General features: G+C 42.2%; 1 protein-coding gene across 1 annotated transcript; it reads right to left on the reverse strand.

The window, feature by feature from the left end:
• Positions 1–15,564: 15,564 nt before the first annotated feature.
• LOC131232417 (uclacyanin-3-like) lies at positions 15,565–18,138 on the reverse strand. The gene is made up of 2 exons (XM_058228638.1): positions 17,967–18,138; positions 15,565–16,878 (listed from the first exon to the last, which is right to left on the reverse strand). Exons 1-2 carry the CDS (start codon positions 18,136–18,138, stop codon positions 15,992–15,994), a joined length of 1,059 nt encoding a protein of 352 aa, XP_058084621.1. The 3' UTR covers positions 15,565–15,991.
• Between the last annotated feature and the right edge of the window lie 5,080 nt (positions 18,139–23,218).

Here is a 23,218-nt window from a genome sequence, read left to right on the forward strand (position 1 = left end):
GCACTCGGGCGCTCATGTTCCACTCAGTTAAGACGTTGGGGCATCGCCTGGCCTCAGAGGTTTAGGGACTTTAACCATTGGACATCTAAAGTGCCCAGATGCTCGAAGCAAACATTTTTCGTGTCCCATCTAGTTATCCACAACATGCCTGTGGAGGCTACGACACTGATGTTGCTAGGGCATACAATGATCATGTTACACATATGCGAGATGCATGAGTCACACTGTCCAGTCATGCTACAATCCTGCGCGTACCGTGTGCTCATGTGGGTAACTCCTATCAGTGAGTCCCATAAATAATCTGCCCAATGGCATATGCTATGATCAGTCACTACTCATATCAAGCATACATATGATGCATACGACATGAGTCATGGAATTATACTGAGCATGTTATATGGTATTGAATTATCCTCGCAACAAAGATGGGCTTAGATGGCCTACACATAACAAGTATGGGCCTATCAATGGGCCCTAGGGAGAGTTGCAATGCGGACATTTAACTAACATTATCCTCACAATGTGCACATTAAACCATCATTGCTCCCAAGGCACGGCCCGTCATAAACATCATTACACAAACCATGGTGGAATCACAAATTGCAATGGACCTTATGTACATCCCATTGGTTCTCAACCCATGGGCCTCATATATATCAAATGGGTCGTATCACATGGGCCTCATATATATCAAATGGGCCGCGTCACATGGGCCTCATATATATCAAGGTGGGCCTCAATAACGGGCCACAAATACATCAAGATGGGCCTCATAAATTCCCAAAAAAAATGAGTCATATTGAAGGATCATTTGGACCATACCCCAAGTAACAGTGGAGATAATAATTTTCATTACTTAAACAATTCACAGGGGCCCACCATAAGGTTTATTTTCTACCCAATCTAATCATAAGGTCTTAAAGACCTGGATTAAGAGGGGAAAACAGATATTATATTGGTCCAAACCCTATAGCCCAAGGGTTTTAATGGTGGACGTTCAAACCCACTGTTTCTACAATGTGGTCCTAGGCTGGACGCATCACAGTGTGGTCCGCTATGATGTATTTAAGATCCAACCATTTCATAAGTTAACATAGGGATATATGAAGTGAAAACAAAAATATAAGCTTAATTGGAAACTACTGTGGCCCTTAGAAGTTTGAACGGTGGACGTCACTGTCAACTACTTTAAATGGTGGAGTCCACTTGAACTCTAGATCTGACTCATTCTTTGCCTCAAGCCTTAAGATGAGCTTGCCAAATGGATGGACAAATTGGATGCAACACATACATCAAAGAGGGCCCCACATACTGGGTGCATGGTGCACACGTCACCAAGGTGGGATCCACAACACCTGCTGGGTCAATAGCAGTCATGGGGCTGGTGTGCGTTACACCAGCTAATCCAATCCCTCCACATATGGGTCCCACGTGGGGCCCATAATAACGTTTATCTACCATCCAATCTGTTAATAAGGTCACACGGACCTGGATAAAGAGGAAAAAAATTTAATAATGATCCAAAACTTTCACGAAATCCAAATGGATTTCACTTGCAGACATTCAATCCCACTGTTTCCTACCATGTGGGCCACCTAAGTTCTAGGCACGGTTGATTTTTTGGGTACCCCACCGCAAGAAGGGGGCCCACCAAATGCATGATGTTGACGTCCGACCCACATCAAGGTGGGGCCTACGTCTGGGACCACGTCCCTGCCCACTGCAAGCAATGCAGCAGTAAGACGCTACTACAGCATCCTCTGGACGAGCAGCAGCAATGCTTGTTGTACCTCTTATATTTTTTATTTTTATTTTTATATTATTCTATGGTTTTTCCTAAGTGGGGCCCACATCAGGTGAATCCACTCCATCCATTGCATTTCATGGCTCAAGACCGACTAAACAAGCCCAATATTCAATATGTTTTGGCTTAAGGTGGGTCCTAATCGATTTTAATTGTAAAAATCAATATTTTCTATAATATGGCCTGCTAGAAAATTGAATTGGGTTCATTTTTCAGCTCGACGTCTAAAATGAGTTGGGGAATGGAATGGATTGCATGGATTAGACCCATACTTCAAGGTGGGACCTGCATAAGCGGTCCACCCAATTTTTGAATCAAAATGATATTATTTTTTTTGTCAGCACATCCCACTGTCTGTTCACACTTACAGACCACGTCCTACGTCCCTGGACGCTGGACGATTTGAATACAACACATTGTTTAAGGTGGGCCCCACCTACAGGCATGCTGCCTAGGTGGGCCACCAAATGGTTGGATGGTGTGGATAAGACATACATCAAGGTGAGGTCCATCCGAGTGGGCCACACAGCCACATCATCATACATAAAAATAAATGAAAAAAAGGGAGGGAGAGAGAGAAAGGGACATGTGTGATGGAGGGCTCCGCCATTATGAGCCCTCCCTTGCATTCAATCATACATCAAGTGGGTCCCAATACATGTGGCCCCACCAAATCAAAGATCAACGGTGGAGATTCCTTCTCCACCCAAAATGGAAGGTCTAGATGACCTCTTTCAATCTAGAAAGTAAACATTATGATGGGGTTCATGGAGAATGGCCCCATCATGGAATGATCATGAGAATCATAGTAGGCCATCGACCACATCTAGGGCCCAAAGTGAGATCCATACCATCAATCGGTAGGCCCCACTTGGCCCATCATCAAAAGAATGAAATCTAGACCTATAGAACACCCATCGTCCGATCTTCTTAGTCCGATGGAATGCCGATCTCCTTGTGTCTCACTTTGATGGAGGGTGATGAGAAATGAAGGGCTAGGATGATGGATCTTGGGATGGAAAGTGGGCCATACACATCACTTTTCTCTCTTAGAATTACTTGGACATGCACCTTTTTGGTGTTTGGAAAATGTGAAGAGAGAGAGAGAAGGGATGGTTGTAAGAGAGGTGATGGATGTGAGGTGATAGTTGTACTTGACATGTATGGATGTGTAAGAGAGAGAGAGAGGGAGAGAGTTGACTTTGGGGTTGCTCTTGTACTTGATATGAGGTGATTGATTAATTGATTGATGGGAAATATTGTAGAGATTCTCTTGAGATTGCAAATGCATGGCATTTTCTCAAATTGAACGCGGGACCACATCTCCTAGCCTGGGTATCTCCTTGGCGCGCGAGAAGTGGCATTGGAACCACGGCGATGGCGTGGTTGTTAGGGTATAAGTCTTGAGTCGAGCTAACTCTGGAATACGGGACGCGACTCAAGTTTGCGCGCAAATGTAGTCTACGCGTCGTGGATCGCTAGAATTCGACTGGGAGGATCGTGGAAGCCTAAGGAACAGTACGGGCTAGAATACGGTTCTCACACCACATGACCAGCAAGATGGACGTTCAATTCAGATGTAAGGGTATATGTTCCAATGACTTTTAACATATGGACGGTTAGATGGGTGTGTCTTTAGATAAATGGTTAGATGTATGGTTAGATTTATTTTTTAATGAATGATTGGATTCAGATATGTCCAAATTAATGGTTGAGATTGGACCAGTTGATCTTGTAGATCAATGGTCATATCGGACTAATTGGATATGTTGATTAATGGTTAAAATTAGATGGTCAAAATTTACTCAGCTTATTACAGTAGAATGATGAGTTTTTTGGAACTCTTAATGGATCTATGGCCATATATTTGGTGGTTGTTATGGGAAAATGTGAGCAGACCTAGTAAACTAAGTTGGAAAGAGCCGACGTCCAAAGACCTACGACCTCAGATCGGCCGAGCCAAGTTCTTGTCTGGATCTCTCCTACGAAGACCTACAGCTTCAGATCGGCCGAGTCATCCTCGGTCCAAGGGCTGAGAACTTGTAAGTACTATAGTTTTTATCCTTGTCTATTGTCAAATTTGTTGTGCCAAAATCACTGTTATGTTATATATAACTTGCATAAGTAAAGCTCTCTCAAGGATCAACATTCATGAACAAGCTAAGCTCATAAGACAAGACTCAAGCTGCAAGACTTCAAGAATAGTACAAGGCAGAACTCAAGACCCTTTCAAGATTGAGCTACATGAAGATTTCAAGATTGATCTACATCAAGACTTCAAGACTCATACTTCAAGGTCACTTGTTCCTAATGTTTCAATGTCCATACTTCATGATTGAGGTTTGATTGACCATAGGTTGACCTTAGAAGTAGGTCATTTCGGATACATAAACTGAATGTTTATTTTACATGTGATTGGTCTGTTCTTCGACTAGTCCTAGGCCTTCTTCGACTAGTCCTAGACTTGCTTCGATCAGTCTAAGAAATTCCTCGATCAGTCGTGAGTTTGTTACAAATTCCGGATGAAATCTGTTAGGCTTCGACTAGTCCAAGAATCTGTTCGACCAGTCGTAGGAATAGTGTCGACTGCATCTATGACCAGTCAAAAATCTTCGACTCGAATTCCAACGAAGTTTTACAGGACCTATGACCAGTCGAAGGAGACTTACGACCAGTCGTAGGAGAGCTTCGACCAGTCGTAGAATGGTCAGAGCATATCCCGCCGGATTTTTCAAATATCTGTTGTTGCTTCGACTAGTCGAAGAGCACTCTAGACCAGTCGAAGACCCGATCTTCTCACTTATAAATAGTGCACGAATCTCAGAAGAAATTATCGATTTAATTAATTCATTCAAGCCAATCTTCGTCGAACTTCTGAGAGATAATTCTGTGCTCCATCTAAGCTAAGTGTGCTTATTTAATATTCTCTTTCCTTAGCTTTATTTTAATTGATTTTGTTTCTGCTATTCCAATCTGATTTGATAAAGAGGAATTATTATTCCCATTCTTTGGAATCAAAATCAATTAAGGCAAGCCCTGTTTGGATTAATTTAAAATCAATTAGAATTAGAACCATTGTAATCGAGTACTGGACATTGAACTTGGACATTCAATCATCTACTCTGATTTGGTTCTACCGGGCTGCTACAACGAAGGAGATATCCAGGTATTTTACATCTTATTGTAAATCCCTTTCTATTTTGGTTTCTTTCAAGATTTGCCAGAAAAATCTTGTTGTATTGGTTTTCTGAGGAGAGCCAGGAAAACTCAAAAGTGGGGTTTTTTTAATTGTGTAAGCCCACAGACAAAGACACAATTGTAAAGGTTTTGGGTGAACCTGGGAAAACCTATTTTTAGTGAACACTAATATCCCCTGTGTGAGGATATTAGGAGTGGAGTAGCTTTTTGTGTGGCTGTTGTATAACAGTTGGTGAACACGCAGGCGAACCACTATAAACCCTTGTGTTGTGGTTGATTGATTTATTCTTCTAATCTTTAATTAATTTTTGTGGGATGTATGTATGGTGGTGAATGTTGTAATTATTTAATTCAAGCTTTGTGAGAATGGTGTAATAGCTTAGAATTTATTTTCTGCTATTCCTTTATAAGCTTGATTTTCAATTTCATTTGAAAGTTGTTCCAGCAAGGTTGCCCTGCCATTTTTATGGTGTATGGCTGTCCCTAGAACAATACATTTTTAATTACAAGTTATTTTAATTCAGTTTATATTTATTATTGTATTCCTCTTCGATTTGAGATTTGATACAAAGACCTTTCTAGAAATAAGGTTGTCCTACCATAAACTCTGGTTTTTGGTGTAAGGTTGTCCTTAGAACAACGTTTGTATCAACCTCTCAAGATCTGAATTTTGAGGTTATTTTAATTTACTGCTTTGTGATTTACTTTGGCTATCATTTGCTTTTTATTTCCGCTGTTATAAGTTTTATTTGGCATTGTCCTATTCACCCCCCCCCCCTCTAGGACATATAGCTTGGCCTCTTCAGAACTAAGCCCAGAACAGGCACGCCTAACGGACTTTGACCCCCGTACTCTGACTAATGGGATCCGATCGTAAACCCAAACAAATTGAATCTGAGTCTGGATGAGGTTAGTCCGATCACGAGCTCGGTGGACCAAGTTGTAAGATTAACCCAAGTATGGACGTGGCCGAAGATCACGCCCATGGATACGCCCCATTAAGGCATTCGAGAGAATGATCCGGTGCACGATTTAAAGATAAAGGTCGATATCTACGCACACGTGACGTCTGCTTGATTGAGTAAATCGTGTCGAGCTTGACGGCCATGATCCCTTCATCTCACAGGTATAAATACTAGAGAAACCCATTGTAATAGGAACACAGTATTTCGCACCGTCTCTCTACACTACGCAACTTAGACCCAGATTCCTTAGCCTAACTTAGGCATCGGAGGTCCCCTGTTTAAGCTAGGGTCTCCTTTGCTTACCTTTCTGTGCAAGACCAGGGTCCGTTCCGAGTTCTCAGCATTGAGTGGAGGGTGGTCCAGATTTTGTCCTCAATAGTGGTGAATACAATTATTGCATATGCTTGATGGAATTCACCTATATGTGTGTAGAGGTGGAGGCCACGACTAATGAGAATTTAGGCAAATTGTTTAAAGCACTCATAAAATCTAGGTAATGATGCATGGCCGAAAAGCACCGAATGTCACACCCCAAACTCAAAAACCGGGCTCACAAAATTCTTGATCGCCGAATTGGGCGCCGATAGCCTTCGTAGTACCCCATGCTCGGCTCCCGACACCCATATACCAGGTTATGATCCTGGGATCCTACAAGGAGGATTTTTTTCAGCATGAATTTATTCCATAATAATAAGCATAATCTCAAGCATAACCCACGAACAATAACTAGAATACCATCACAAAATCTACTAAGATAAAAAACTTTGAGATACAATGTGCATAAAAGGAAATACAATGATAATAATAACACAACTCTAGAAGCTCTACAACACACTCCTGCTCCTGCTCAATTATGGCCTAGCATCACCTGCACGCATCAATCGTGCATAAGCTTATAGAAAGCTTAGAGGATGGTGAAAGTGTGTGTGCAATATAAGCGTGCTTAGAATGCAATATCAGAGTGATGCAGAATATGCTGATAAGTCCATGAATGCAATCAGTCATACCAAAGCTATGCGATGCAAGGAATGAATGCTATCAGCCACACTAAAGCCATGCGATGCAAGGCATGAATGCTATCGGTTGCACTAAAGTCATACGATGTAAGGCCTACATAGCCAATGTTATGTGCAAGATACAGCTCAAGCATACTAATCCACATATCAATCCAGCTCATCTCAGGAGCATCATATATCAATATAGCTTTCTCTGGATAATCACCGGGGTCTAATATACTATACACCACATTACCGCCCTACACTAGAGGCACAACCGTGCAAGCGGAAGAGACCTCACTATTTGCCTGACCAATAGTCAGCCAATATCTATTCGGCACGTCGATAGAGGACTCATTTACGAGCTGGTCATACTTAGCCTAGCAATAGCCCCCTCCCCTCACATAGTGGGAGACGCGGCCTCCTGATATTCGGCCCTCGTACACTCATGCATCCACTCGGTCTAAGCATTTGAGCATCTTTTGGTACCGTCAAGTTTAGGGACTTCACCCAAGGATATCCTTCGTGCCCCATTAAAGAGAAGATTTCTAGTGTCCAATCCTGTCATCCATAATATGCTTGTGGAGGTTATAGCCCTGATGTCTCTAGGGCGCACAACAATCACAATACACAATGCAAGATGCATGAGTCACACAATCCAATCATGCATCAATCCTGCGCATATTGTGTGCTCATGTGGGACAACTCCGCCTGTCAGGGAGTCCCATAAACAACCTGCCTTATGGCATATACAATGGTCAACCATATCTCATAACAAACATGCAGATGATGCGTATGAGCATGTATCATGATGCTATGTTGTCACATACTCATAATTGGTATCGATAACCGGCATATATATATAAGGCGGGGTCCATAGATGAACAACCGATCTAAACGATAACATAAGGATCGACCCTCAACTATGGATATACCAAATCCGATAGCATGGATCCATTCGTCTACGGTGGTAGAGAATTTTTCTCATGTCAAGGTTGGGCCTAGATTACCTACCTATAATCCTAGGGATCCGGAATAGGCTTCCTTCACCATACTATCATATAGCCCACTGGATGCCCTAGGGGGCTTAAATAAGTCCTAGATGGACTTTAAGAAATAATCCTTCAAGCAACAAATGGGGGGCCCAACATCTTGGGTTATCCCAATACGAATATATGGACCATGCAAACATCAATGGGGCCAATGGTTTGGGTTAACCCACTTAGAGAATGATGAGAATGAGCTTAACAAGGCCTAAGGGATGGTCACAATGTGGACATTTAACTATCATTGCCCATCAATGTGGACATTTAACCAACATTGCTCCCAAGGATTGGCCCTCATAGAGCCTAGCATATAGTGGCCCATGGCCTCACATAAGGGCCTCATACACAACATAATGGGCCTCTTATAAAGGCCTCATACACAACATAATGGGCCTCACACAAAGGCCTAATGTACAGCACGATGGGCCTCCCTCATGGGCTATGTATGCATCACATGGGCTTCACTCATGCGCCTCACATACATCACTTTGGGCCTCATACATCACATCGGGCCTTACCAAATGGGCCGCATATACATCATATTAGGCCTCACATAAGGGCCACACATACATCATACTAGGCCTCACATAAGGGCATCAAACACATCCTATTGGTCCTCACATATGGGCCTCATAAACATCATATCGGGCCTTATACATGGGCCACATATTCATCACATTAAGGTGGGCCCTGCACGTTCCAAATGGGCCCCACCAGATGGACAACTTGGATCAAACATGTACATCACGTGGGGGCCACGTGGATGGACGGTGTGAATATACAATACATCACAAGGTGGGCCCCACCCGTCTAAAAATCAGATGGACGAGGTGGGTAAAAACACATTCATCAGAGGTGGGTCCCACTGTCCAGTAATCTGGATGGTGTAGATAAGACCCATACATCATAGTTGGCCTCACATGGCACCGTCCAGATGGATGGTGTTGATATAGAATACGTACATTAAGGTGGGTCCCATCCCACACTGTTCACTCCCCAAGTATAGGGTTGTGATGTAGTAATAAACTCGGTGAGACCGAGGTCGAATCCCAAGGGACTGAAACATGTACGTAATCTGAAACCAACTAGAACTAGAACTAGAATGAGATGAAATCTAAATCGAGTGTAATTTGAGGAATAATGATGAAATAATTATCTAAAACTTAAACAATTTAGGGAAAGGAACTAGGGATTCAGAGGATCCACTTGTAGAGATCAGGGAGATCTTATGCCCGTTTCAAGAACTCAACTGGACTTAGAGTCCCATCTTCATGAAAATTAAGACTGAACTTCCTTTGATATAGTTTTTTAAGAGATAAAAGGTATATGAATTAGAATGGATTCCATCACCAAACCATGCCCATGAGACAAAGTAAACAATAGAATTAAACTAATTACTAACCAATCAACAATGTATGAAGGTTAGGAAGGGTACCGTCATCCGACCATGCCCAGGAGACGATGGTGAACAATAGGGCTTCCTAACGTCATAAACATAAAAAGGAACGGAACATGCTTAAGCTATCGCAAACCCGTTTTAATTTTAGTCACAACAGACCATTAAAAATTAAAAACATTCCCTTAATAATCAAACTAATATCAAATTCAGTTCATAAATTAAATTAAAGGCATAAAATAGAGTCTCCCATCTCCTATAAGCTTCACCTCTTAGCCCTAGCTAAGAGGTTTAGCCCAACATGATAGGGCTAGATCTCTCAAATATCATACGAAAATAAACATTAAATAAAACCAAAGAAAAGCTCTAAATTTCTCCCTTTCTCTCCCTGTTACTGACGTCCACAGAAACTCCTTGAATCTGATGCCCAGCTTCCCAGCCATGGATGATGATGCCCCTTTTCTCCTCTCTTTTCCCCTTTATAACAGCAGCAGGAGGTCAGTTAGCGTTGGATAAGCCGACCTCTTTACGCAGTCCAAATCGCAGCGGAACAGACTTCTGTTTCTGCATATGAAAAACGCACAAAGCAGCTGCATCTGGCCCGAGTTTGGGGAAAAGATCCATCCGCATCATTCATTCTGACTCCATAGGAAGGGTTGTGGCCCACTTATCCAACATTTGGACGATTTGGATCGAAGAGCTAGCCCATCGTGATGGCCCACAGCTGCACATTGCGTCCAATTTTTCCAGACTGCGAAGCAGAGACTGCGCTTCTTGCGCTGGCTGTCGGTGGGGCCCACTCTTTCAGTTTCTACAAAATTCACTCTGTCCATTGCAATTACATCAGAAAACCAGTAAGAAATGGCTGGTTTCATATTGGATTCGGTGTGGCCCACAGAATAGTTTACTCTGTCGTCCGAATTGCGTTTGAAGGGCTGAAAACCAATCTTCGCGATATTTTGCGATTATTCCACCTAAGCATGAGTTTTCGCCACCCCAATGGACGTTTCGCACGGCTCTATTTAGATGTGCTGCGTAAAAAATAGGTGGGGTCCACTGCGATGCCTGTCCTAGAAATCCACTCCCTCCATCGACTCTTGTACGTAGTGTAGGCTCATGGCCTCAAGTTTGAAGTAGATCCGACTTCAGGATAGGCCACATGCTCAATCGATGTGTGGACAACATTCACCATTAAAAATATAATTGCTTCACGTATGCTTGATGCCATGCACATCTATTTACAAATTTGCCCTTCTCTTTTGTTATAACTTCTACCGTCCGTATCTCCTGATTATACCATGCAAATAAGACAAAATTTCACCAGGACTTATTATCTTTCACTCTCTTTTTAATGCCTAAGTTTGGGCCTTGATCGCTTATGGATTGCCAAGATGCTCTTTAATAGCTAGCGCCCTCTAATATCTCTATTGGGCCACTTCCACATGGATCTAATGGCTGAAATTTGACGTGTACGGTTAATTTATGGTCCTCAGGCCATGCATGAAGTTTTGAGCTGAATGGATGGTGGGAATCCTATGATCTTGCATTCTGGCTGACTTTCTGGCCACTTGAGCTTTAGTTTCTCAATTTTCTCGGATCTCTGGCGTGTAAATCCAATGATCTTGGTCCTTTGGGATCTATCCCTTGCCTTGGTGACTTATGAGCATTAAATCCATGCTTTTAGCATCCTTTTTCAGTCCAAGCTCGTGAATTCACCTTGCAATACAAACACGCTTAAAAGAAGACGTTAACAATATCATGCTCATAAAATCCGGTAATAATTGGGGTCTAATATGCAATATTTAACCCTCAACACACACGTGCAGCACGTGTGGGGTGGTCCCCACACAGCTGCCAAATGAATGGACAACGTGGCTAACAGATACATCACAGTAAGCCCTGCACAGCACCGTCCAGATGGACAGTGTGAATATAGAATGTATACATCAAGGTGGGCCCCACCTCCACACATGCAACACGTGTGGAGTGGGTCCCACGTCTTAGATGGACGATTGGGATATAACATATACCTCGTAATGGGATCGCAAAACTTGCTGATGTCAAAGTAGCAGCTGTAGCTACTGGCCGTCCAGTAGATGGACGATCAAGATACAAACACATACATTAAGGTGGGTCCACATGTGTGGGACCCACCATCTTTGGATGAAGCTAATACTTGTATTTTAACTTCATCCAGACATCATGGACGTCTAGCAGACAGACGGTTGAGATGGAAGGCATCATCAAGGTGGGCCCACTTCTAGCCAGGGATGGATGGCGTGTACGTAACGCACGCATCAGGTGGGTCCACACGTGTAGGCCATCCCTCTCCTATCAAATAGAGATAGGGGTCATCTCCCCATTCAAACAGATCTACAAGGCCAGCCAGCCATGCAGGCCTTCAATGTCCAGCAACATAGTCCATTTGCTGGACTGGAATAGATAAAGTATATACATTAAAGTGGGGTTCATATGATAGCCCACTGAGTAAGAAAATCAAGCTAACAGCTGTGCCTTTTTCCCCATCAAAGCCTGTGCAACTAACTGACCGCACAGACCCAGAAATGGGCAGCAACTTGGGCTGATTTGCGGGACATTGGACTTCCCATTGCTAGACTGTTTGGGTAAGGTACATACACCATTAGGTGGGCCATACATATCATCAACACCATAAAAAAAGAGAGAAGGAGAGAGAGATAGAGAGAGAGAGAGAGATGGCAGAGATGGGAGGAGCTCCGCCACTATGAGCTCCTTCATGTGCATGCATGCATCAAGATGGGTCATTGGCCACATCCAAAGGTTCAAGTAGGATCTTCACCATTGATTGGTGGTTCCTACATAATCTTAAGCAAGAAAATCAAGGAAATAATGGAATATCTATCCTGAACATGACACCCACCTTCAAATCTTGGACTTCTACTATCACTAATGGCCTCCAATGCTTCAAGGGAGCAAGGTTTAATGGTTGAGATGAAGTCTTGATGGTAGGATTGGGAAGGTTTAGAAGAGGAAATGGCTGAAATTTTTTGGGTAGCTTGGGATTGCTAGCAATGGAGAAATTTGAGAAAATGAGAGGGAAAGAGAGAGATGAAGGAGAGAGAGGGGTAGGGTAGTTGGTTCTCTCTCACATAGGTAGGGTAGAGTGATCATTGCTTGTAAGAGAGGCATGGCTAAACTCATCATTGCCTTGTAAGAAGCATGGGGCTATGGAGTAGGGTGGTAGGGTGGCTAGGTGTAGGGGTGATGTCATCCTCATAATAACTTAGGGAATGTGCTACAGGTTAGGTGGGTCCCGCAACGTGCAGTCCATGGTTATGATCATGCGTGGCCCACATCTCATGTTCTAGACGTCAAATTGGTGCACGAGACACGGCATTAGAGCCGCGGTGACGGCGCGGGTTGTAATGGCACAGGTCTCGAGCTGGGTCGACTCAGGTTTACAAGATGCAACTTAAGGTCACGCGTAAAGGCAATTTACGGGTTGCGGGTTGCCAGAATTCGACTCGAAGGACCGCGAGATCCTACAGAACGGAATGAACACTAGGACATGGGCCTGACACCGAACCGCATAATCACTTGCAGAGGAAGAGTTATGTAAGTGGCATGTGCTTTTGTTTTACACTAAAATGATTTAGGTTTAAGACTATGGTGTCACCTGATTCCTGTAAACCAGTCTTGCTTACTCTAATGTCAGTTTAAGTATATGGTGACACCGACACTATTGCACAACTATTATGCATTAACCTGAAAGAATTTTTTTATTTTGAAACATTTGGGGGAATGTTGTATTTTGTTTCAAAATTTATATTAAAAATTAGAGTTTCAAATGTTTCGGTTTCCCTCCACATTTAAAATTTCTATTATTTTTAAGTTGTGGGTTTAGTCCCACATCGGACTTACCCAAGAAAACCTTCTTACATATAAGATATGATTTTTGCCTTGGGGCTCTTTTTTTTTTTTGGGGGGGGGGGGGGGGTTTTAGCTTGTTAGTACACATTCTATATTAGCCATCCCCACTAGGGATCGATACTAAGACCTCAAGTGTTGAAACGAGTTTGCCTTGAGGCTTAAGCCCCATTCAGAGGGCATATGAATTTGGTCCTGTGGGGAGCTATGCCAAAAGCTCTAATTTATGCCATTAACCACACATGCACATGCACTCCGAGCCGAGCCGAGTCACGCCACGCCATGGCGAGTTGAGTCCTAGTCCGTGTGCATGTGCCTGTGCATGTGCGCGATGGTATGGGACGTGCTAGGCTGGGCCACGGGTGCAGGTGCGGGTGTACTCCCGTATGTGTGTGCATATGAGTACTCGCGGGACTTTATTTGCGAGAGTGCACTTGCACCTGTGTCTCTTCGTTTTAAACCAGATAGATGTGACCGATCGGTTGGTCACATCTATTGGGTTTAAACCCAATGGACCAAACCCTTTTGAAAGGGCGCTTAATGCTCCACTTCGGAGTCTATATAAAGACTCCATTTCATTTTCAAAACAATGAAAAACCCTTTCTCCTATTGTAAAAACTTTCTTTGTCTTCTAGGTTATGAGTTTTGGTTGTTGAGTTTGTTATTGAGTTAACTCAACACTTTCGGTTTAAACTATAAGTGGTTCGAGCCCGCGTACGATGAGTGCACCGCTGGGACTAGGTAATAGTCATTGTATCCTGGAGGTTGATTGTTCTGGCATCCTGCTACACTTGGGACGTTGTCAAAGGGGAGAAAATTCGATTTCAAGCTGAGTGATTCACTTCATGCCTCGACTCAACTCTATAAGTCTTCTGTAAGTCCTATATCTATAATTTTATTTTCTTTTTTATTCTCAAATTTTAAATATTCTATTTGAATCAACCAAATATTCCAACATATTGCACTACATACACGTACATTGCACACCTCATGTTGGTAAGTTTCATGGCACATTATGAAAACACGACACACACAAGAGATGTACTAACTGGGCTTTTCGAAGCTCATGCCTTCTTTATTATATTTTTCAAGGCATGGCATGCAGCAGGAGTAGCTTATCATGATTTTTGTGCATTTTGAATTTCTACTCTTCTGGTTCTGTAATTTATCTATGTATTTAAAATTTGTATATTCATTGTACATGTAAATGTTTCTTAATGGAATAAACAAATTTATTGTTCTCTCATCCCAATTGTAATGTTAGATATTATAGTTGTGCAGGACACTACCAACTAAAAAAACAAAATCGGAGCTGGGGACCCACGCTCTGTTTCCAGGGTATGACAACTCCGGCCAAATGACCACACAACCACATCCATAAATCATGACTGCTCACTTCAGAGCTAAAGAAGGGTAGCAGATGGTCTAGTCACCCATGGTCTTGGACCAAGTCAGGTTGGGTTGGGCTAGGCAAATAAATTAGCCCTTTTGGATAATTGATTGGGATGGGTTTAGAGTAGGGGTGTACACGAACCAAGCTAGCTCGGTTAGCTCGCTCGACTCGACTAAAAAAAGCTCGATTCGACTTGGTTCGAAGCTGAGTTCGAGCGAAGTCGAGCTGATTTTTTTAGCTTGAAAATGAGTTCAAGCTTGCCCCAACTCGGATCGAACCCAACTCGAATCGAACTCGGATCGAACCAGTTCGGTGACTCGGTTACTTTGATATTGATGTTGCTCACCAAGTGTTTGATGAAATGACTCAATGAAGTGTGGCTGGTGGCAATGAAGGTATGTATATGAAACAAATTCCCTTTTTTTCTTGATTTTTATATTGCTTAGAAGGTGTTTGATAAAATACTTGTAAAACCACTACTGTTGTTTTACATACAATGAGATTCTGAAGGTGTAGTCCATGTGTTTGTGAAAATGCTGCACAGGCGAACTCAGCTCAAACTGGCTCGAGCTACTGACTAAACCTAGCTGAGCTGGCCAGTCAGGCTCGAGGACTGAGCCGAGCCGAGTTCGAGCTGAAGTCAGCTAGTGGCCGAGCCGAGTCAAGCTGAGGCCAGCTCGACTCGGTTTGACTGTGTGTACACCACTAGTTTAGAGCAACCTGTCCTGGTTTCCCATATAGGGCATAAATGATCTCCCCCAATGGCAGACTCTAGCTCACAAGGGTTTCAACACCAGGTTTAGAGTTCGAGTACTCATTGATGGTGAAATCCAGCTATGGTGTGAGTGTGTTGGCGTGTGTGCGTGTGAAAAAAAAAAAGAAAAAGAAGAAGACCCGACCCATAACCTAAAACAAAATAGCCATTATTATAGTTAAGGGAAGATCAATGAGCGACGACGTATCCATGCACGTATGTGCGTGTGAGAGAGAGATGACGATTTCATCAACACATGAAAGGAAGAAAAGAATAGCTCATTTGACATAAACTCATTTTAGAATCTCGAATGCCGAAGCCAGAGCTCAGGACTTCCATAAAACATCAATGGAATGTTTATTGCTAACTTAGAATATATAAAAGGAAAGAAACAAAATACTCAATAGTTTAGATTATAAAAAACGCACAACCTCATCTCTTCACGCACTACCCACCACCAAGGTTCTAACCCCAGCTCCGGTGGGTTCCATTAGTATTGCTTCGGAGGGGTTCTGATGACATCTATGGGATGACTTACTCAACTGGCTGTGGTGATGTCACGGGTTCTGATGGTATCCACAACGGCAATGGCGGGGGCGCCTCTGGGACCGACCAAATCCCAGGTGATGGTGGCATCGACGGCACCCATGGAGTAGGTGCAGGTGCCATCTCAGCCCATTTTGGTTCCTCTGATGCCCACCCATAGCCCGGAGTTTCCACCATAGGTGGCATCACAGGCGTGGTTGGAATCAATGGCTCCCATGGGAAAGACGTGTCTGGTGCTGGTGCAGGTACCGTCCATTTTGGACCATGTGATCCCTCTGAGGTCCACCCAGAGGCTGGAGTTTCCACCATAGGTGGCATCACAGGCGTGGTTGGAATCAATGGCTCCCATGGGAAAGACGTATCTGGTGATGGTGCTGGTGGCGCCCATTTTGAACCATGTGATTCCTCGGAGGCCCACCCAGAGCCTGGAGTTTCGACTGTAGGTGGCATCACAGGCGTGGTTGGAAGTAATGGCCCCCATGTGAAGGAGATATATGATGCGGGTGCAGGTGCAGGTGCCTCCACCTCCCATTTTGGATCATGTGATCCCTCTGAGGCCCACCCAGAGCCCGGAGTTTCGACTGTAGGTGGCATCACAGGCGTGTTTGGAAGTAATGGTCCCCATGGGAAGGAGGTATCTGGTGCTGGCGCAGGTGATCCAAGCATCATTTTGGGAAGGACAGTGATCTTCAACTTCTGGCCGTTGTCACAGTGGGAGCCAACTCCGCAAATGTACCACTTGTTGCCAGTGGTGGTCAAGGTGACTCGATCGCTACCACTCGCGAGAACGCCCGAGTTTGGCGATTTACTGCAGCTAGCGAAGCCGGTGCCATTCACTTTCACGACGGTGTGGTCTCCCTCAGTGTAGTTGAAAACTGTAAACACCAGAAAATACTAGTAATTAGCAGCTATGTCAGCTTGACCGTGCTTCATGGTTTCCTTAATCTCACACAGGTGGTCCACAAGGCAGGGATCAATGTGGGAGAGGACGCCCACCCCTGATTTGCGTGGGCCACATAAATTGCAAAACAGCCTGATTTTTTGCCTGACCCTTCATCCACGCCAGATGAAGGGTTCTAACTGGTTTGATTCCATAAAAACAATATGGTGGGCCCTCCGCCCAAATCAAGGGTTTGAGTTACCTTCCAACTTGGACCCCCTTGTGTGGCCCACCTGATTCACTGCTCAGCCAGATTTTTGGAATCGGGGATTACATGAACTGAGACATCTGATGGACGGGTTGGATTTCATTCATGGATCACGTCCCACATCTGCCCGTGCCGGTACTACTAGACCGCCCCTCTTCAAAAACCCATATTGAAATCAGCTTAATATTGGTTTTTTCAAGTTTTGTGAAATGTGATTGGAGTGTTTTCTGAGTTTAGCTGAGTTGAGACAAGTTGTTTTGAACATAGTTTGCAAACCCAGACTCGGCATATGACTCGATGACCCACTGAGTAAACCTATTGGATAATAATAAATAAATAAATAAATGATTATTGCATACTCTTCATCTTCTCCTCGTGAAATTTACCTAAATGCATTTTCTTTGACTCAGCTGACTTGTTGAAATCCGGCCAAGTCAGCCATTTTTTGAGTTGATGACACAGGAAAAAAGGCTGAGTTACTTGAAAACCATGGACTCACTGGTTTAACCGACCCCACTGATGAGGCCCATGATCTGGGCAGGTTAACTAAAGTATTTGAGTCGAGACTTGTCAACCCAAGCGAGTTGAAATCTGATTTTCTCCTCTCTCCTTTTTGAGTTCTTAAATTATCTGTTTAATAAAGGAGATGGTCCACACGTCTTCGAGTGGCGAAACCCAGTATCAAAATGCCTTGAAGGAGACAAATGGAAGTTTTCTTGAAGATCTTTTCTTCAATATATTATTCTATTTCTCACTGCAAACCAATGTAGCTCATTGGAAAATGAATTTGAAAAGCAAATAAATAAGCTGATTACCTAAAGTATCTCCTACGCGGAATTTTTTGCCTTCCGCCCATGTCGCATAATCAAAACCAAGAGTCCACCCGGAGTCATCGCCAACAATATATTCCGTTGCCGTAGCAAATGCCGAGAGTGCAACTACAGTTACGACAATGGAAAAGGCCAACCTGATTCCGATCCGTGCCATCGGAACAGATAATGATTTTGCTTATTGGCGATTTGCACAAATGGCCGGATCGGGATACATGGCATAGGACCCAAGTAGGCCTACTTATAGCATTCTCTTACTACAGAAAACCAGACTACCATGTTATTAGGCGCATGGCCGGCTAAAGCCGACTTGGATACCAATGGATTATGCTTGAGGCAGGCTTTGGTGGGTCCGTTTGTCTACACTAGCATTGTAGGGCGGAGCTATCTAAAGAGCTTTAAGTTTTAACAATGCGTTGGAACACGAGGGTCAGCACCATACACGTGCCATGTATATGGTGATGGGAAAGTGTCAATAGGGGGCCCACCATAGAGGGGCAGTTAGGAATTTCGTATTGATGGAACATTCCTGATCATCTAACTGTGAGGACCTCGGGACGGGGATTCTGTGGTTGGGAGATCTGTGACTGTGGGGCCACTGTGATGTATTTGTTTTTATATCCACACCGTCCATTTTTTTTTCTGTCAACTCATTTTAGGGCATGAGCATAAAACGTAGATGATTTAAATCTCAGATGGACCACACCACAGGAAACAGTGGTAATTGAGTGGTCAACATTAAATACTCCGGGGGGCGGCAAAAGTTTTGGATCATGCTGTTATTTGTTTTTTTTTTTCTTTGGTCTATGTATGTATATGACTTTACCCTATTGATGGTAAATGAACACGACGGTGGGCCTGGAAGTTTTTAATGATGGACATTCAATCACCAATTTTTCCTATGGTGCGGTCCACCTGAGAGTTGGATCTGCTTCATTATTGGGTTCATGCCCTAGAATCAGCTGGCAAAATGGGTGGACAGTGTGGATATAATACAAATACATTCCAGTGGGCGCCATGGACACGGATCCACTTACCTCAAGAGCGGTTAGAACGAAAATGCTAAAAAAATAAAAATAAATCATATTATGTGAAACTCAATTGATAGGGCATAGTCACACGTGAAGAAAATCAGAACCGTAGGAGAGAGAGGCATTCGCTTTAAATTGGTAAGGCCCCCTAATGTTGTATTTATAATAGTTGTTTACGGGAGAAGAGAAGAAAGAGGGAGGAGAGTTTGAAAAGGAGAATGAGTTAGAGAAGAGAGTTAGAGAAGATACGGGTGCATCTTCATATTAGGGTGGGTGGACCATGAGATGGGTTTATAAGACGTGGAATGACTATAGATGGGGCTCATTATGGGACCTCTGAGCTGATACGGGGTAGCCTTTGGAAAGTTTTCAGTAAATTATTTTGAGAAGGCCCGGATAAATTAATGAAAATTCAGATAATTCCCTAATATCTTTGGAGCTTTTGGTGTGTTGACCAGTACTCCTTGCATCAAATGGTATCAAAGGAGGAAATCAGTGTTGTAATCTCCTGCAAGTAAACGATGCGGGTGCATGTCCACGCTGGAGTGGGGCTGAAGTCCTTTGTCACCACACACAAGTATTATCATCGTGCATGCCCGTTGGTCAATCCAAACCATTCATTCTTTCATACAAATGGAGCTAGCCATCGTGAAAAAATCATGCTGATGGGCATAATCCTTTCAATCCGGGACATATCCTAATTCGATATAGCTTGGATGGTTAACAACATTAAACCAAGATAGCTTATTTGAAATTTGAAAATTAATAATAATCATTTTGGAACATACTGATCACACGTTTCTAGATGGAATTATTTTGTTTCTCTGTTCAATCTTGACCATCCACTTTTAATTCTATTGATGGAGTGGTTGGGATAATTGGGTGGGCATGACTTTTTATTCATAACAATCAATAGATAAATTGGTCACATCCACCGATGAGAGACAACATATTGTGTGTCGGCGGTAACGGATACAGATGCAATGTGCAATGATAATTTGGACCATGGATTGAACAGTGAGATATTTAGCGGTTTAGCCTGTGGCCCACTGAAGTGAAACAAACCTGTTCACCATTTATAGATGCACTAAAAGAAAACTGGACTTTACTAGCGGTCCAAACCGCCGGCAAAGGCCTAGAAAACTGCCGGCAAATCATTTGCCTGCGGTCAGCTAACAGCCGGTAAAGCCTCGGTCGGTAAAGGCTTTACAGGCGGTCAGGAACTTTAGTGACGATTGTGCTGGACGCCACTAAATCTCTAGTTTTTGCTACGCTACCAGAAAATCGGTCAATAGTAACGGATAAAATCCGTAGCTAAAGATAGCTAGCCCAAAGTGCGACCGTAGCCATGGGTACCGTAGCTCTTTAAAACTTTACTATGGATTAAATCCATAGCTATAGGGATCACATTCACCGACAATCCGTAGCAATAGAAAAAATCTTTCTTATCAAAAAGTTTTTAAAAAAAAAAAAGAAAAAAAAAAAAAAGAAGAAGAAAAAGAAAAGGTGACCCACATGCATCTTAGGTTTTTTTTTTTTTTTTTTTTTTTTAAAATTATTTTTTACACCAGTCTAAGCAGCTAACATACCTTGGTTAATGTCAATGATCTCCTTGTTGGTAATGATTGCCATTGTTTCCAAGGGACTCGTTTCTTCTGTCGATCTTTGGTGAGCTGTCTAACAGTAAAAGGCATTAGCACCAGTATTTTGGAGCCCTTCAGTAGGTTCAGGCCCTCCTGGAAAATCAAATCCTCAAATTCCACATGGTAGAAAAGGCTCAACACAAACCTAATTCAAAAGAATGACCAAAAGCAGGTAATAGTTGCACACATTAGAAAAGAACAACAGAAAATGCTTTCCAAGGCCATGGGTTATAGGTGGGCATTATTCCTTATTCTTCATCTTGCAGATCTCAGTGTTTTGCTGCTCAAGATAGCATGCAAGCTGAACATATGATACTAAACTTAGGCTACTTTCATATGCAGCACTGATAACAGCCATCTTTTCATGTTGCTGTGCCCATTTTGCAATCACTGCTGCATTTTCAAACCCCCCCAACAACACTTGGTTTAATAACCTGATAGGACCATCATAGTAAAATCAGGTCATGTTCACAATTTGTGGGGGATCCAAACAAGCACAAAAATATCCAATCTAACAGAATAAAAAACAACCAAATTTCCAAAAAGAATGGTAACAAAAAGCCACTTACAGAGCTCAAATGGTGAATAGAGCTTCCTCTGCTCTTGACTTTGCACCGCTCAAGTTCAGGTGGCAAAAAAAGAAGAAGCAAGTTCAAATAGTAAAAAATAAATCTATAATTAAAAAACAACCCAGATGATAATTAGGCGTTACAAAAGATAATGTCTCTGTCAACTGAAAATAAGAATTGGATCAGACTTAGAACTGCATTAACTCAAATCTTATAAAATCTGTCCTTACACTGTCTTATAAAATCTCACCACTTGCTTTTCAACTCAAATCTCATCACTTGCACTGTCAATTATTCCACCATTTGAAACAAAAGAAAATGAAATTTTAATGACAATGGGAACAAATAAGCAACGGTCTAATCTCAAGATAAAATGCATAAGACACATCCATTAATAGCAATCATCATAAATAGTTTTGTTGCTGAAGTTAGGTAGATAGGTAAGTAGGTAGCTAGCTAGCTAGCTAGCTAGAGAGAGAGAGAGAGAGAGAGAGAGAGAGAGAGAGAGAGAGATGCAGTTCTAATTTGATTAGTATGAAGTTATCTTAAATGGTTTTGTTGCTAGTAATTTTAATTTACTTGTAGATAGATAGATTAGATAGATTAGACAATTTTTTATTTTTTTATTTTTTACAACTGAAAGAAAGAAACATAAATAGATAGATAAAGGTTTTAACTATTTTAACAGAGAGAGACTAACAATAATTAAGAGAGAGAGATAGTTCAACAAATTTGAGAAATTCAAGTATATCAAGATATACCTCTTATATACAATAGACATAAACTAGTGGTAGTCCAGAACTTTCCAAGAAAGAGATTTCCCTTGGTGATGATCTTCTTCTGTTGACTATTTTAGTTCTCTTAACCATTCCATATTAGTATAAACATATGAGGTTGTTCCCTACACAGCAATTGTCATCATTTCAAATGCTTGAATCCCTGAAGCACAGACACCAACAAAACAAGAAAAGAAAAATGAGTTAAAAAGGTTTAATAATAATAATAAATAAATAAAACCATATCATTTGTTCATTAAATAAATAAATGCTTAAAAACATAAAACACCCTTTAAAATCTCAGGGGAATGCCGAAGTCACTTAGAGGTTCCTGTTGGTCCTTCCAGTTCACATTTATTGATATTTGAATGGTTTTGTGGCTGACCCCAATTTTTTGGGGAATGAGGCTCAGATGGTGATGATGATTTTGAATGTCTTTTTTTTTTTTTTTTAGCACTTTTAATCCCTGCAGATGTGTTGAAGAGAATATCCCAATTCCGTAAGTGTTTCTTATTTGTTGACAATTTGACAATCTGAGTATTGGTATTGGTAATGTATTGCAAAAAAAATTGTATGGTGTTCAAATGATAATTTGAACCCTGACTACAACTGACTATTTTCAATATCAACAATGCTTTGAATACAAACTTCTTGTAATGAGAAAAGAAGTCCAAATCTGAGTATCTGCATCAGTGTAACATAAACTTAAGGAATAACCTAACACTTAAAAGGACAGACAGTGTTGGCTTACTTGTGCAAAGTGCTCGAAAATTCTCTACAGCAATGACAAAAAAAAAATAGAGATTAGGTGACATCCAAAAGCCATATGAGAAAGCACTAGAACAATCAACAAAATGGCAATGGGTTGCAACTTGCAAGGAAAGCATTTGAAAACGACGGGTTTGACTTGGACACTAAGTGCACCCATCTCCAAGGAATTTGAAGTGGGCATCTAGGGTAAGTGGAGAAATGATAATATTATGTGAGACGAAGACCAAAGACCATATTTAATGCCTTTTTCTTCTTGCTATAGGCACACGAGTGTATGATTTAGCCAATTATTAATAGTCAGCCTTTTTTTTTTTTCTGGTTGGTTGGGTGGTTGTGGGTGGGGGGATGATGAATCAGGTAGGGTTCCCATTTTCCTCCTTTTTCTTCCCAAATAGCAAGTGATATAAGAACATCACTTGCCACCCTTATCTTAATTGTAGCAGAGCA

The sequence above is a fragment of the Magnolia sinica genome, chromosome 18 (assembly GCF_029962835.1).
Source record: "Magnolia sinica isolate HGM2019 chromosome 18, MsV1, whole genome shotgun sequence".
In the NCBI taxonomy this organism is placed as follows: Eukaryota; Viridiplantae; Streptophyta; class Magnoliopsida; order Magnoliales; family Magnoliaceae; genus Magnolia; species Magnolia sinica.